At 38.9% G+C, this 13,253-nt stretch overlaps 1 protein-coding gene across 1 annotated transcript in view; it reads left to right on the forward strand.

Moving 5' to 3' along the window:
- Positions 1-309: 309 nt before the first annotated feature.
- The window catches only part of TBC1D14 (TBC1 domain family member 14), a 28,687-nt gene continuing 15,743 nt past the window's right edge, over positions 310-13,253 (forward strand). Inside the window, exons 1-7 of the mRNA XM_010169385.2 lie at positions 310-423; positions 4,401-4,483; positions 6,587-6,704; positions 8,248-8,354; positions 9,260-9,340; positions 10,765-10,859; positions 11,905-11,976. Of these exons, the coding sequence (XP_010167687.1) occupies positions 4,459-4,483; positions 6,587-6,704; positions 8,248-8,354; positions 9,260-9,340; positions 10,765-10,859; positions 11,905-11,976 (498 nt within the window). The 5' untranslated portion in view covers positions 310-423; positions 4,401-4,458. The remainder of the gene's footprint in view (positions 424-4,400; positions 4,484-6,586; positions 6,705-8,247; positions 8,355-9,259; positions 9,341-10,764; positions 10,860-11,904; positions 11,977-13,253) is intronic.

The raw sequence follows: 13,253 nt of genomic DNA on the forward strand, positions 1-13,253 counted from the left end.
TTATTTTATACCTCAGATAGTATCTGCTGCTTGTAAGCTCATCCTTAGCAGTACTTTGTAAAAGCAGGCTGCCAGTCAGAGGAACTTAAAATGTTTCTACAAATAGAAGGAATGGAAAAAAACATGAAAACTCAGCAGTGAACATAAATTTTAACGTTGTTTTCAACTCTGAGGTTGCTCTAGTTGGAAAGCTTTAAAGGCACTGCAGTTAGAGATGTGAAAGTGTTATCCCGAAGGCTTTTGTAGACCCCATCATCTTGATGTTCTCCACTCTTTTAACTTGTCCCGTCTTTTGCTTCTCTAGGAATATGAAGAAAAAACTGGACGAGCTGACAGACCACTCTCCCCTAAACAGAATGTGAGGAAGAATCTTGATTTTGAACCACTCTCCACTACAGCACTCATTTTAGAGGACAGACCAGCGTAAGTTTTGGGAAGTACCCCAGTGAGGATCCCTTTAAAATTAAGCTACCAAAGCTTTTTCTTCCTGCTTGTATTTGATTATTCTAACTTAAACAGATGGTTTAAAAGTTAAAGAGGAAGGGTTTTTTTCAGGCTAGGGAATATGAAAGTGGGATGATTGTGAAGAAAATTATTCAAACAAAAGTAATCTTATTTTATAATAAAAGGAAAGGCTTGTACAGAAGGAGGTAATTAGGAGAGCAGAGCTCTAGTTTTAAGTAATTCTAGCTTCTAAACATGAATAAGGAATTTTTATTTTCCTTGAGAGAACATAAGCATAAAAGTGAAGCTGATAGATGCTAAAGAAATTGAGAAGCAAGGATACAGTGTCCTGTTTACAAAGAGAAAGACCGCACCTCCATAAATAATGAAACAATATAACGATGGTTCTGCAGTGGGTTCAGCATTGCATTTTAAAGGTTGTCATGTGCTTGGTAAGTTCTCATGCTTCTCTTACTGCAAGGAGATTCTTGCATATACGGACTAACTTCGTAACGATTTCCTGGCAGCTGTTTTACCGTGGTTTGCTCTTGAATTACACAATTTGGTCGTGCTGCTTCAGTTTATGAATGGTACCCAGCTTTACAGGCTGGTATCTGCATTTTTAATATAGCTGTGCATTGGTGTAAAGAGCTGGCATAACCCAGGTCTGTGCTTTCATTAACAAATCTGTATGAGGAATGCTCATATCAAAGTGGTCTCGTTGTAGGGTTGTTTAAGATACTTTTTGGCTTGACTGGTAGACTATATTATAAGACTTCCTGGGACACTTAGAGCAATGTAAGAGTGGTTATTTGTTATAGCAAATTTTGTTGTGTGCAACTGGAAACAATACAGACTAGATTATTTGTTGTATTTAAAACCTCTCAAAAATAATTCTTTATGTGAGATAATCTGAGAGGTACAGTGTTTGGATAGATTGAATTAGTGACACATTACAGGAGAAGATTCAGATTTTGCTTTCTTTCCTGTTGTTGATAGACTAAGGAACTCCTATCAGAAAAAGTTTTTCAAAGATTCTAGACAATTGAATCATCATTTCTTTTTTCTAATAGAGAAAACTGCTCTGGACAGAAGTGCTGTCCTCTGATAATTTTTTCTTAGGAGTCTCTTTAATTTTTTACTTAAGAGTTTGCTGCTTTTTTTTTTTTTTTGACCTATTAGGGATTAAGTAATTTATTTTTAATTTTCTAGGACAATAAGATTTAAGACAGGGAAAAAATATAGGGACAATTTTCTGAAATGACTGCTTTTGATTTTGCACTCACTTGCAGGGTTTAGGTAAAGCTTTATAGGAAAAGTAAAGAAATATTCCATAGTCCCTCTAGCTTTAATTGGAAGAAATCTTAATAGATACTAAACATCATCTCACATGTATGGTGATGTTGTTAAGAGATAACAAAAATAATTTAAGTGGTGGAATTTAAGTTAGCACAGCTTGCATTGTTTCATCTGGTTTTCACAGAATCACACAATGGTAGGGGCTGGAAGGGACCTCTGGAGATAACCTAGTCCAAACCCCTGCCAAAGCAGGTTTCCTACAGCAGGTTGCACCAGACTGCATCCAGGCGGGTTTTGAACATCTCCAGAGATGGAGACTCCACAACCTCTCTGGGCAGCCTGTTCCAGGGCTCTACCACCCTCACAGTAAAGAAATTTTTCCTCATCTTCAGATGGAACTTCCTGTGTCCCAGTTTGTGCCCATTGTCCCTTGTCTTGTCACTGGGCACCACTGAAGAGTCTGGCCCCATCCTCTTGACACCCGCCCTTTAGGTATTTTTAAGCATTGATAAGATCTCCTCAGTCTTCTCTTCTCCAGGTTAAACAGACCCAGCTCTCTCAGCCTTGCCTCATACAGGAGATGCTCCAGGCCCCTAATCATCTTTGTAGCCCTTTGCTGGACTCTTTCCACTAGTTCCTGGTCTCTCTTGACCCTGGGGAGCCCAGGACTGGACACAGTATTCCAGATGTGACCTCACCAGGGCACAGTAGAGGAGGAGGATAATTTCCTTCAGACTGTGGGCCACACTCTTCTTAATGCATCCCAGGACACCATTGGCTTTCTTGGCCATGAGGGCACACTGCTGGCTCATGGTTAATTTGCTGTCCACCAGCTCTCCCAGCTCCTTCTCTGCAGAGCTACTTTCCAGCAGGTCAACCCCCAACCTTTACTGGTGCCTGGGGTTATCCCTCCCCAGGTGCAGGACTCTACACTTGCCTTTGTTGAACTTCATTAGGTTCCTCTCCACCCAGCTCTCCAGCCTGTCCAGCTCTCACCGAGTGGCAGCACAGCCTTCCAGTGTTATTGGCCACTCCTCTTAGTTTTGTATCATCAGCAAACTGGCTGAGGGTACACTCTGTCCCTTCATCCAAGTCATTGATGAATACATTTAACAAGACTGGGTCCAGCACTGACCCTTGGGGAACATCACTAGCTACAGGCTTCCAGCTAGATTCTGCACTGCTGATCACAAGCCTCTGAGCCCTGCCATTCAGCCAGCTCTCAGTCTCAATCTACCTTGCTGTCTACTCATCCAACCCAGACTTCCTAAGCTTACATATGAGGATGTAATGGGAGACAGTGTCAAAAACCTTGCTGAAATCGAGGTAGACAACATCCACTGCTCTCCCCTCATGTACCCAGCCAGTCATGCCATCATAGAAGGCTATCAGATTGGTCAAGCATGGTTTCACCTTGGTGAATCCATGTTGATGACTACTGATAACCTTCTCTTCCTCCAGATGCTTAAGAGATGACATTGAGAATGAGCTGTTCCATCACCTTTCCAAGGATGGAGGTGAGGCTGACAGGCCTTTCCTTTCCAAACTTCCCATAACTTACACCATTTCTAAAGACTTGGATTTTAAAACGGTGCTGGTCAGTTTACATAATTGAAACTGGAAGAGAGTAGGTTGTTCTCTGTAGTTAACTAGCACTGATGTGGAAATCCACTTGTTCTTGTAACAGTCTTGATTTTAAAAACTGTTGTATCACATGGCTGTGCATGCTTTACAGGGGATATGATCATGTACTCCTGTTAGTGGTGACTGGCTAGCAGCTGCCTTGTGTGACACCTTACAGGAATGTGAAAGTGAATTTTTGCATATCTTTTTTATTAACCAAAGATATAAACTGTCCTAGGAATACCATAGAGTGTTCTACAGTACAGAACAACAGAATACTTAGTCATTTCCTGTTCTGCTGTTCTAACGATCCTGTAATTGTATGAGATACGTAGTGGTTATGTTAATTACAAATATGATTAGCTTAAAGTCAATGTCTGATGTATGAGCATATGTATTTGTATGGCAGAGATGATACCAGTCCAGGCTTTAATCACAAATCCAAATGCTGTGTTGGTGTTGATAACTGGAGAATGCAGAGGATGACTCCAGTGCTACTCGCTGCTGTAGAAGCGAGAGGGAGGAGTTGAGCCTTAAAATAGAAACGAGGTCTCAGAGCAGAGGGGAAAAGGATGCTGCTTTAGGGAGCTGTTACTGCACAGGTACAGAACATTGTGGATGTCACTCTTAAATGAGATGCACAGGAAGAGAGAGTACAGTCTTGTATCTTATCTGTAGAGATCAGTTTAAATCCAAACTACCAGCTTGGTATATACCAGTATATTCCCTTTATTTATGAAGATCAGCCTGTGGGTTCAGTTGATTTAATAATAAAAATGCTGAAATTACCAAACATAAGGAAATTACTCAGCATATTTTGTGTATAAAAGTAGTCGTAGCTGGTCAGGGTTCTTTCCTTCTCTTCTGCTGACTCTGGCAAAAAGAAAAATTCTTTCCAAGGATCTGTTGCCCTATTCTTAGATCAAATATTTTGACAAGAAGCAGTATATGCTTTTCTTTTATAAGTGTCTAGAATTTTCTTTAGACAGGCATGCCAACTTTAAATACTGATTATTATTTTTTTAAAAATTAAGGAACCTCCCTGCAAAGCCAGCAGAAGAAGCTCAGAAACACAGACAACAGTACGAAGAAATGGTGGTTCAAGCAAAAAAAAGAGGTGATGGAATTTCTTGTCTTCAGAGGGGAGCAGTAAAGTTAAGGGGTATTTCTAAACCTGAAATGCACTCGTGTCAGTCTGTTGCTCTGTAACGTGGGGGATCTGTACCTCCCCTCAAAGAAGAATCAATCCAGAGGCCAGGAGCAAAGGTAGTTCCATTAAAAAGCCACACCTGAAGCAGAAAAAGAGAACAATCCTCGAATCCAGCAGGAAATAATTTTTTAATTTGTAGCTTTCAAATAATTGAGTGGCATCTGTTTGTGGGTTTTCAAACTTACTAGTATGTTGAAGTGGATTTTCGGTCAAATTAGTGAAGACTGGACTTACTTAGATAACTCCAGCATATTTGATAGTTCCATGTTGGGAACAACCTTTTAAGGCTGTAGTACATAAACATGTAGTTTTCCATATAGGAAAATATATGTAGTTATGTTCATTTGATAATCTGTCTCCCAATTAAAATGTACAGCTTTCCCAAGGTTTTGCTCATAATTCCTTGTCTGACTGTTTACCTGAGTGTCTCAGTAACACTGTACTGTGCACATCAGGTAGAGCTGACAGTAGTGGCTTCCTTCTGCTGGTACTTTTGACCATCTGGGTTTCCTAATTAAAAACAAGCATTGTAATAATAGGAAATTTGAAGTCATAGAAGTTTCGTGTCCAGTGAGAGCTATTGGAAATACTTTTTTTCCAGCTGGCCAAACCCCTGAGCCATATGAAAGGGTTAATACAAACACAGGACTTGCTTGCTTTCTGCAGTTGTCATATTAATCAAAGTATCTTCTTGTGGTTTTGAATATCATATACTTACCAGTGAAGTTCCAACTTGATGTGACTCCCATGTTAGTGTATCCACTTAACATGTATTGGTCCAGAGGAGTTTCTCTGTTCTTTCTTTGCACGTAGGGTAGGTGGTTTGGGAGAACTGAGATGATGCTCAGGTTAAGCAGTGGGCCTGGTCCTTGTGCTGTCTTCCCTGGACTGGAGTAATGTCATTCTGTCCAGATAAATACCCTGACAAACCCACTTTCCCTAAAGCCACCAGATTAGCAGCTTTGCAGACTGATGTATTGTGTAGAGGTCAGGAAATCAAAGGCTGTAAACACCCTTTTTTGTTTAGAGAAAAATTCAAAGCTTGCATTTATGCAGGCTTACAAAGAGCTCGTATCAAAGCTGAAAATACTAAGAGGCAGTTGGTGTGGTTCTGCTCAGGCACAGCTTCTCTTGGGCTTTAAAGTGGACTCCTCAGGTTGTGTGTGTTCATTCCAAAGACTTTGTTCGTGGTACTGCTCTTCTTCAGTTAGTTTCCCTTGCCAGGTCAGTACCTTCCCATATTATAGACAGTGTGTGTGTGTGCACGCACATGTCGTGTATTTCTTGTGTGCTGCTATAAAGAGTGTCTGCCTGCATTTGTTAAATTGCATGTCTAACAAATTTGCCAGTGTTAAAAAAAAAGTAGATGATGATGCAAGAAGAAATATGGAGTGATAATGCAAAAATGTAAAATATGTTTAAATTAAATGTGAATTTCTTTTCTTTTTAATGAACTGAAGGTTTCCAATGTACATATATTTGTGATGTTTTACACTTGGATTAACCATATGCTAAGTAGCATCAAAAATGTCTCTTGTGATTTCCTGACAATATATCTAAATCTTAATTTACAGAGACAACACGTAAGAGCAAAGACAAAATTTGTATTATTTTAGCCTGTATTTTTGAGTCTGACATAAAAAAGGGGGTTGGGCTTTATTAGGAAGTAGTCTGACCTGTTCTACTAGGTGGAACTGTTGACTGTCAGAGATGCTAATTCAAAATTACTACTGTGATTAGATTTGAAGGGTCAAAGGAGCCATATATTATCCAACTCCCTTTGCTCCATCCATCAGAAACGAGCCTTATGCATAGTCCCACTTTTTTCTTTATTCACATTTGGCATCGCTGCTTAGCTTGTTCTGTGCCTGGGAAATTGTTAAAGTTTGAACAGTCCACTGTACCTTTAAGCATAATGTGCTTTTACATGGCTGTATAGCCATGAATAGCTAACTCTCAATATTTGGTTTCTGGTTTTATTAACTTAAAAAAGAAATTGCTTTCCTGCAGAGCTTAAAGAAGCCCAGAAGAGAAAGAAACAACTGGAAGAACGCTGTAAACTGGAGGACAGCATCGGCAATGCTGTTTTAACTTGGAACAATGAAATCTTGCCCAACTGGGAAACTATGTAAGACAGTATGTTATACTGAGTTTTAATTAAAATTGCTGAGTCTGTATCCTGAAGAGAAGTTACAGAGTTAGCAAGTATAATTTTAAATGGTCTTGGAAGCTTTTGTTCGAAAGTAACTTTTAGACAGCTACAAAGAAAATGAGCAACATATTTCATTATTTCTACCAGGTTCCTGGAAGTGATGCAGTTCTTGCTATTTCTCTTTAACGGAACTTCAGGATATTCAGAAACTGTGAAACACTGAAGTGATCTGTGGTAGATAATGTAAAAGCAGGAAGTAATGCTTGAACACCATGCATTTATCAGAAATGAGCTTTCCTTGGCTGCTTGAGCTGTTGATGTTATAACATCAGCTGTAGATTGAAGTATTATGAAGCCTCTTTAATTACAGAGTGGTATACCTGCTGGGATAATCAAGTGATGGAAAAGAGAAGTAGGGAAAAAGTTATTGTAAAAAAATAATAAGTGCTAAAAGATTTCCTACAAAGACACGTCACAAGAAATTGGTAAGCTGCCTTCGATGTCTAGTTTTCCATGGACTTTGCTAGTCATCCTAAAAGGCCAGCCTTGCCATGGATATAACCACCACAACAGTAACAAAAACCAGCCTCCACAACACTCACAATTGCAACTTGCTTAATTATGGAATTCAGTTGTCCTTTGAATATTTGTTAAAAATATAGGTGGAATTTGTTGGAAGATGCATTTCTGGAGAACTGAAGTAATAAATTAAGTATAAGCAGGTTGCAGATTTACATGTCTGCCTTTAGTATTGGAGGATGCATCTATTATGGCTGCTGTTAAAATAAGGACACCTTTTCCTGTATTGGTTTATAAATCCAGAAGTTCCCCAATGTGCTTACAGTTTTACATTTGAGTTCAGAATCTGCTTTTAGATAAATGGATTATGGTTTTTGTCACTGGCACAAACTTTAATTGGTGCTTAGGTGCCGTTCTGCTCTTCCTTCTGGGCTCTCAGATTCATGAACATCAGCCGCAGCCATTTCAAAGCCTGTGTTGTGTTAAAATGTCTTTCATGCTCGCACCTAGAAGTTGTTAGTTGTCACATCTTGATGCATTTTTTCCCCAGTGTTAGAGCTGCAAAGCTGGGTGGGAAACTGCGTGTCTCATTTGCACAGCAGGGTGATGACAGAGGGTGGATGTCTCTGACTTGTGTTTAATTTTACATAGAGATTTAAGTCTGTCCAGCCTTTAGCATAGGCAGTGGCATAGACACTGATTTAATTTTCATTTGTTTATTTCTGTCCCCTGTGGTTCTTGCTGGTCAAGTGTGATTGTAGATTACGGATATTGTGATTGCAGTGCTTCTGTCAAAATAAGCCATTAACTTGGAAGGAAGTAAGCTTTCCTTTACAGTTCAAAGCAAAATAGTACTCAAGAATGGGTACGTGCAAACTGCATTTAACTTCTTCGCCTGTTGATGTTCATTTTCGTTTGAATATCTTCAGCAGTGGTAGGAGGACACGTTTACAGTTCAGCTGGCAATGAGATGTTTCTTAATCTGTTTTATTTTAAACAGGTGTTGTTCCCGTAAAGTTCGAGAACTATGGTGGCAGGGCATCCCCCCGAGTGTGAGAGGCAAAGTCTGGAGCTTGGCAATTGGCAACGAGTTAAACATCACCCACGGTGAGGCTGTTTTGTCTACGTTGTGTTACAAAGAGAAATAGTAAGGGGACAGTCTTGTGTTTATTATGATGTATCAGAACCTGAGGTGTGGGTGTGAGGAGATAGTATCTAGTTACACTTTTTTGGTGGTGCTTTGACATGTTTTGTCAAAAAATACAGTGTCTTTTAATCTCGTAACTGCTCTAGGACTGCTGCTGTGAGTTGTTTCTGGTTATTGCTGTTATTTGCTTTGATGTTCGATGGAGATGGTAAAAATTAATGACTCAAGTTCTTTTGTTCTTTTTGAAACTCAGAATTGTTAATTTTGTAATGCCTGTGAGAATGCAGGTACTTTGATTTAGAGCAAGACATTAGGTTTCTGAGAGATTAAAAGACCTCTGGGAAAATTTGTCCTTTTTTTCACCTATGTGTTTGTGAAAATAGAAATAGTGTGCTCCTTCAGAGTACAGAAAAACACAGCTCTGAAAGGCTAACATATATAATTAATGCCAGCATGGAAATGGAGTGTACTGCCTGTACTCCTGCTGTATTGTGCTGCTTTGCTGTCCTTGGCTTGGTTACCTTGGGTTTAGTTCTTACATGGAATTTTCTAGGCTTATCCCAGTTAGCTGTCCATTCAGACTATAATTTTGAGCACCAGTGGTCTGCAAGAAAAGTAAATGCTTGAACATAAAATGCAACTTGTGCCTAGATTGCCTTTCCTTTTCACTTGATCTTAAGTTATAGGTTAGTGGAACAAGTCTTCCAGAACCATAACCTACTTAGAAATTCAGCTGCTATGTTAGAGATGCTGTTAGTTGTAATGACTGGGGCAGCATTACTTGTATGGTGGGTAGTTAATGCCTGAAGTGGACGTGAGCATCTACAAATAGTGAATTTGGTTTTCTCTGTTTTTCTTTTTCCAGAACTGTATGATATTTGCCTGGCTCGTGCCAAAGAGAAATGGCGATCACTTAGCACAGGAGGGGCTGAAGTAGAATGTGAAGGTATGCTTTTTGTGAAGGACTTTTGCTGTGTTACAAAATAAGAGATATTGTAAAATTGTTCCTAAAAATGAAATAACAGATATCAATCAAAAAAAATCAGCTTTAAAGATACCTCTGGTAAAAAGAAAGCTGCTCTTTGTGGAAGTAAGAAATAGCTGTATTCTTCTCAATGAAACTGTAGTCTCTTATAAAACACACTTGTTCATTATTATTTATAAACTTATCTCTAGGTACAGTTCTTATTTGATGCTAATTTGTAGGAAAACTAGGAAAGTTTGGGGATTAATTTGAATTGCAATATTAACATAGTTTTTCTGCATCTGTAGTTTTGGAATTGAAACTCAAATTATAGCATAAAATTGCATTTTTAGTCCCTTATTGCAGCTCTGAGCTCAGCTCTTGGGTGTGTTTCAGAGAGCAGCAATTTATTTTTGCAGATGAAGTGGTTTGAGATTTACTAATTGATTGGAGGAATTGTCTGGTTTTGAGAGTATAAAACTACATGCAGATGCTTGAAATTGCCTTTTGTAAGTAATTATGCTGAGCAGAAAAAGGAGAGCATACATACTGGTATTATCAACAGAAAAATATTTTTGATTGGAAATCCCCTTCTTTGTTCTCTTAAGATTGTCTGCATCTTAAATAAGATGACATCTAGTACATTTCTAGCTTCCTCTTGCACTTTATTTTCTGGGGTGTATTTGCTCGTGTGATTGGGTGTGAGCCTTGGCTAATGACAGCTCTTGGCTTTTGATTACTCAATAAGTAGCAGTAGGTAACTCCCAACTCTACTTAACTAGAACAGACAAAAGACAAATAAAACTTTCTGATATCATAAAGAAAACTTAATATTTTAGAAATTTACTTTGTATGAGATCTGTTTCAGTTATGGAGAGTGTATTGCGGTGTCCATGATCTTTAACAACACGTACAAAGAGTAAATAAACATGAATTTGAAGGAGAGCTGACAGTAGTAGAAATAGGTGGGTCAGTCAGATACTTCTGCTTTAGGACTTCTCCCTCCCACCACAAACTTTCTATAGAGGCAGCTATTTCGGGAGCCACTGGGAAGCCTTGCTGGTGGCGAGGGGTTACAGGTTAACAGACTTGTGTCTGTCTAGTGTTTTGTCCGCGGATACCAGTAAAATGCCTGACCTGCCTTGCCCTACATCTTTCCCCCCATCACTTCAAAACATATTGAGGGTCAGTGCACACTGTAGAGTTGCTTTGAGTCAGCACATACTTGATTCTTAGCCTGTGTGCTGAATTCAAGGAATTGTCCTGTCTATACCCTTATTCCTTAGTGTTTGTATCAAAATAAATGAACTGTGCAAAAGCTGATCATTTCTGAAAAAAAACCCCAACCAAACAAACATACATACACTGATCCATGTAATAAATGCAGTAACTTTTGGCTTTTGTAGATGCTGGATTTTCTGCAGCTGACAGAGAAGCAAGCTTGGAGTTAATAAAACTGGATATCTCAAGAACATTTCCTAATCTCTGTATATTCCAGCAAGTAAGCAATGTTAACTTTTGTCTTGACTTCTCAGAAAAATTAAGTTTACATAATCTTGCCTATCTCATGGTTGAAACAGCCCATTGAGTTCAAATCTGAAGGAGCAGACATCTTTAGAGTTCCTAAAAGTTTTGGAAAATTACAAATAATCTAGAAAAGAGTAACCTCAAGGTACCATACATTTGGAAGAGGCAAAAAAAGTAATCTGTTGGCTAATTATCATGATTCATCTAGCCATTTTATGCTGGTTTCTGTCTGATGAAGTGATGCAAGTGAGTGTTTCCATGTCAGTGAATCAACAGTGCTGGGTTGCAAATACACAGTAAGTGTGAGAGCACAGCTCATGCAAGCGAGATTTGGTGGCCTTTTTTTGGTTCCATGCAAGACCAGTTTAACTTGGGTGTTTTTGGTGTGCATTAACAACTCATTTTAACCAGATACTCTGTCCTTCTATATGCAAATTTCAGCAGCCCTGTAAAAAGTTTACATTATGATAGATCAACATTTTTGGGTGAAAAACTTCTCCCTTTGGAAATTATCAGCCAGTTACAGTACTCAGTGTAAGATATGGCAGCTGTTAATAGTCAACAGCGTGAAATTCTTTTTAGCTATACATGTCGTTCTTGATATGCTCTGTGTGTGTGTTATGGCATATTGTTGTTGTTTTAACTGTTTTCTTCATGGTTGAATTCTGCCTCTGGTCTAATAGACAAGTAGTTTTCACCAGTGTTCTGCTTTCTTGGCACTATTGTCAAAGTGCTGCTAAGCTGTAAGCAATCTCTTAGGCTTACATTCCTCTTGTATAGGGATTTAATATGTAATTGATATATTGAATTGAGGCAAACTGTCTGCATTTGTAATAAATGAGGGCTGTTTCATGCCTTTAAAGCCAAAATTATTTTGAAAGACTTGGGGCTGTTGAAAGCTGCATAAGGAAATAATGCGTCCTCCATCAGAAGTAATGGATTCTGTCTGTAGCACTGAAGGGTTTTTAACATGTTTGTTATATACTCAGGTGTATTGTCTTGTTTTTATTTAATTATAGGGTGGTCCTTACCATGACACGTTGCACAGTATTTTAGGAGCCTATACTTGTTACAGACCTGATGTAGGCTATGTAAGTGAAGATTTATTTATTCTTTTTCTCTCAGATGTGGGGAGGGAGAACTGGGAGGAGGGAGGATTGTGTTAATTCGTTCTTTGTAAGTTGGTACTAAATGATTTTGTGAATACTTGTGAGGTTTCTGTGTGCTTTCTTCTATTCCAGTACATACTTGAGAAGTGTATATAATGGTTCTGTTGCTAGATTTAAGCTTTTTAACAGGCTAAGTTGTTGGAAAACTCAAAAGTAAATATTTGTAGTGCTTGAAAATTGGAGTCAAAAGAGAAGATGGTATTTAAATTGGTCCTTTGAAGTACGTACTGTTCTTAATGACAGTCTTACTGAGACTATTCTGCTGAGTATCTTACTCCTCCTGATACACACTTCTGTGCTTAGCACTGTGAGCTTCTGGAACAGTCTTTAAAGCAATGCTCCCTCAAAGCATTTGAAGTAGTGATTATGAGAGGACTGAGTGCATTTCAGATACTTAATTTAGTCTTTTTGTCCCCAAGCAGGGTTATATATAGGAACTTATTCTTTATTTGGGAGCAGTTGTTTTAGAGAAGGCAAATGTAGAAAGATAACATTCCTATTCTGTGTGTAGCATGCGATGCTTGGCAAAAACTGCTGAACATGACTGCTGGGAAACTAGGAACAGGGCAGATCAGGTGGTGTGCTTCATTTGGCATGGAACCTGTTGTTGTGTTGGGAAGGAGCTTGTTCCTCAGGTTTTCAGGAAGGACTGTCACACCTTGGTCCATGTGACTCTGCAATGGCAGCGTTACACCCTCTGAGTGAGCGAGCTTTGCTTAGGTTCAACATTCATTCCATAGCATGCTTTGTAGAATAATGCAACCACATCATGAGCTTAGGGTAAACAAAACAAGAGCTTGATCCTAAAATGCTTGTCAAATGAGCCATTGCAGTTGTCTGTAACTGCCAGTAATTGATTGAAAAAGGAAAGAACAGGCTTTGTCTCCAGTGTCCTATAAGGGTATATATGACCCATCCCTAGGAGAAGAGGGATTACTTGGAAACAGCTTATTCTTTAAATAAAATCTTTATTCTGCATATTTGAAAATGCTGTCACCCTAGCTTTTCCTAAGAGTTTTATTTAGTCTTTGAAAGGAGGCAACACGGGGATCATTAGCTTCCATACTCTTGAGCATGCAGTACCAAAGGCTCATGTGGGTTAAAAACCCTGCCTTCCTGAATGTTCCACAAAATCCAGCAGCTCAGTGAGTGCATTAAACACTAGTGATTATGAGGACAAAATGAGGCAGTATTCTTGG

Source organism: Antrostomus carolinensis, unplaced genomic scaffold, assembly GCF_000700745.2.
Source record: "Antrostomus carolinensis isolate BGI_N321 unplaced genomic scaffold, ASM70074v2 scaffold14390, whole genome shotgun sequence".
NCBI lineage: Eukaryota > Metazoa > Chordata > Aves > Caprimulgiformes > Caprimulgidae > Antrostomus > Antrostomus carolinensis.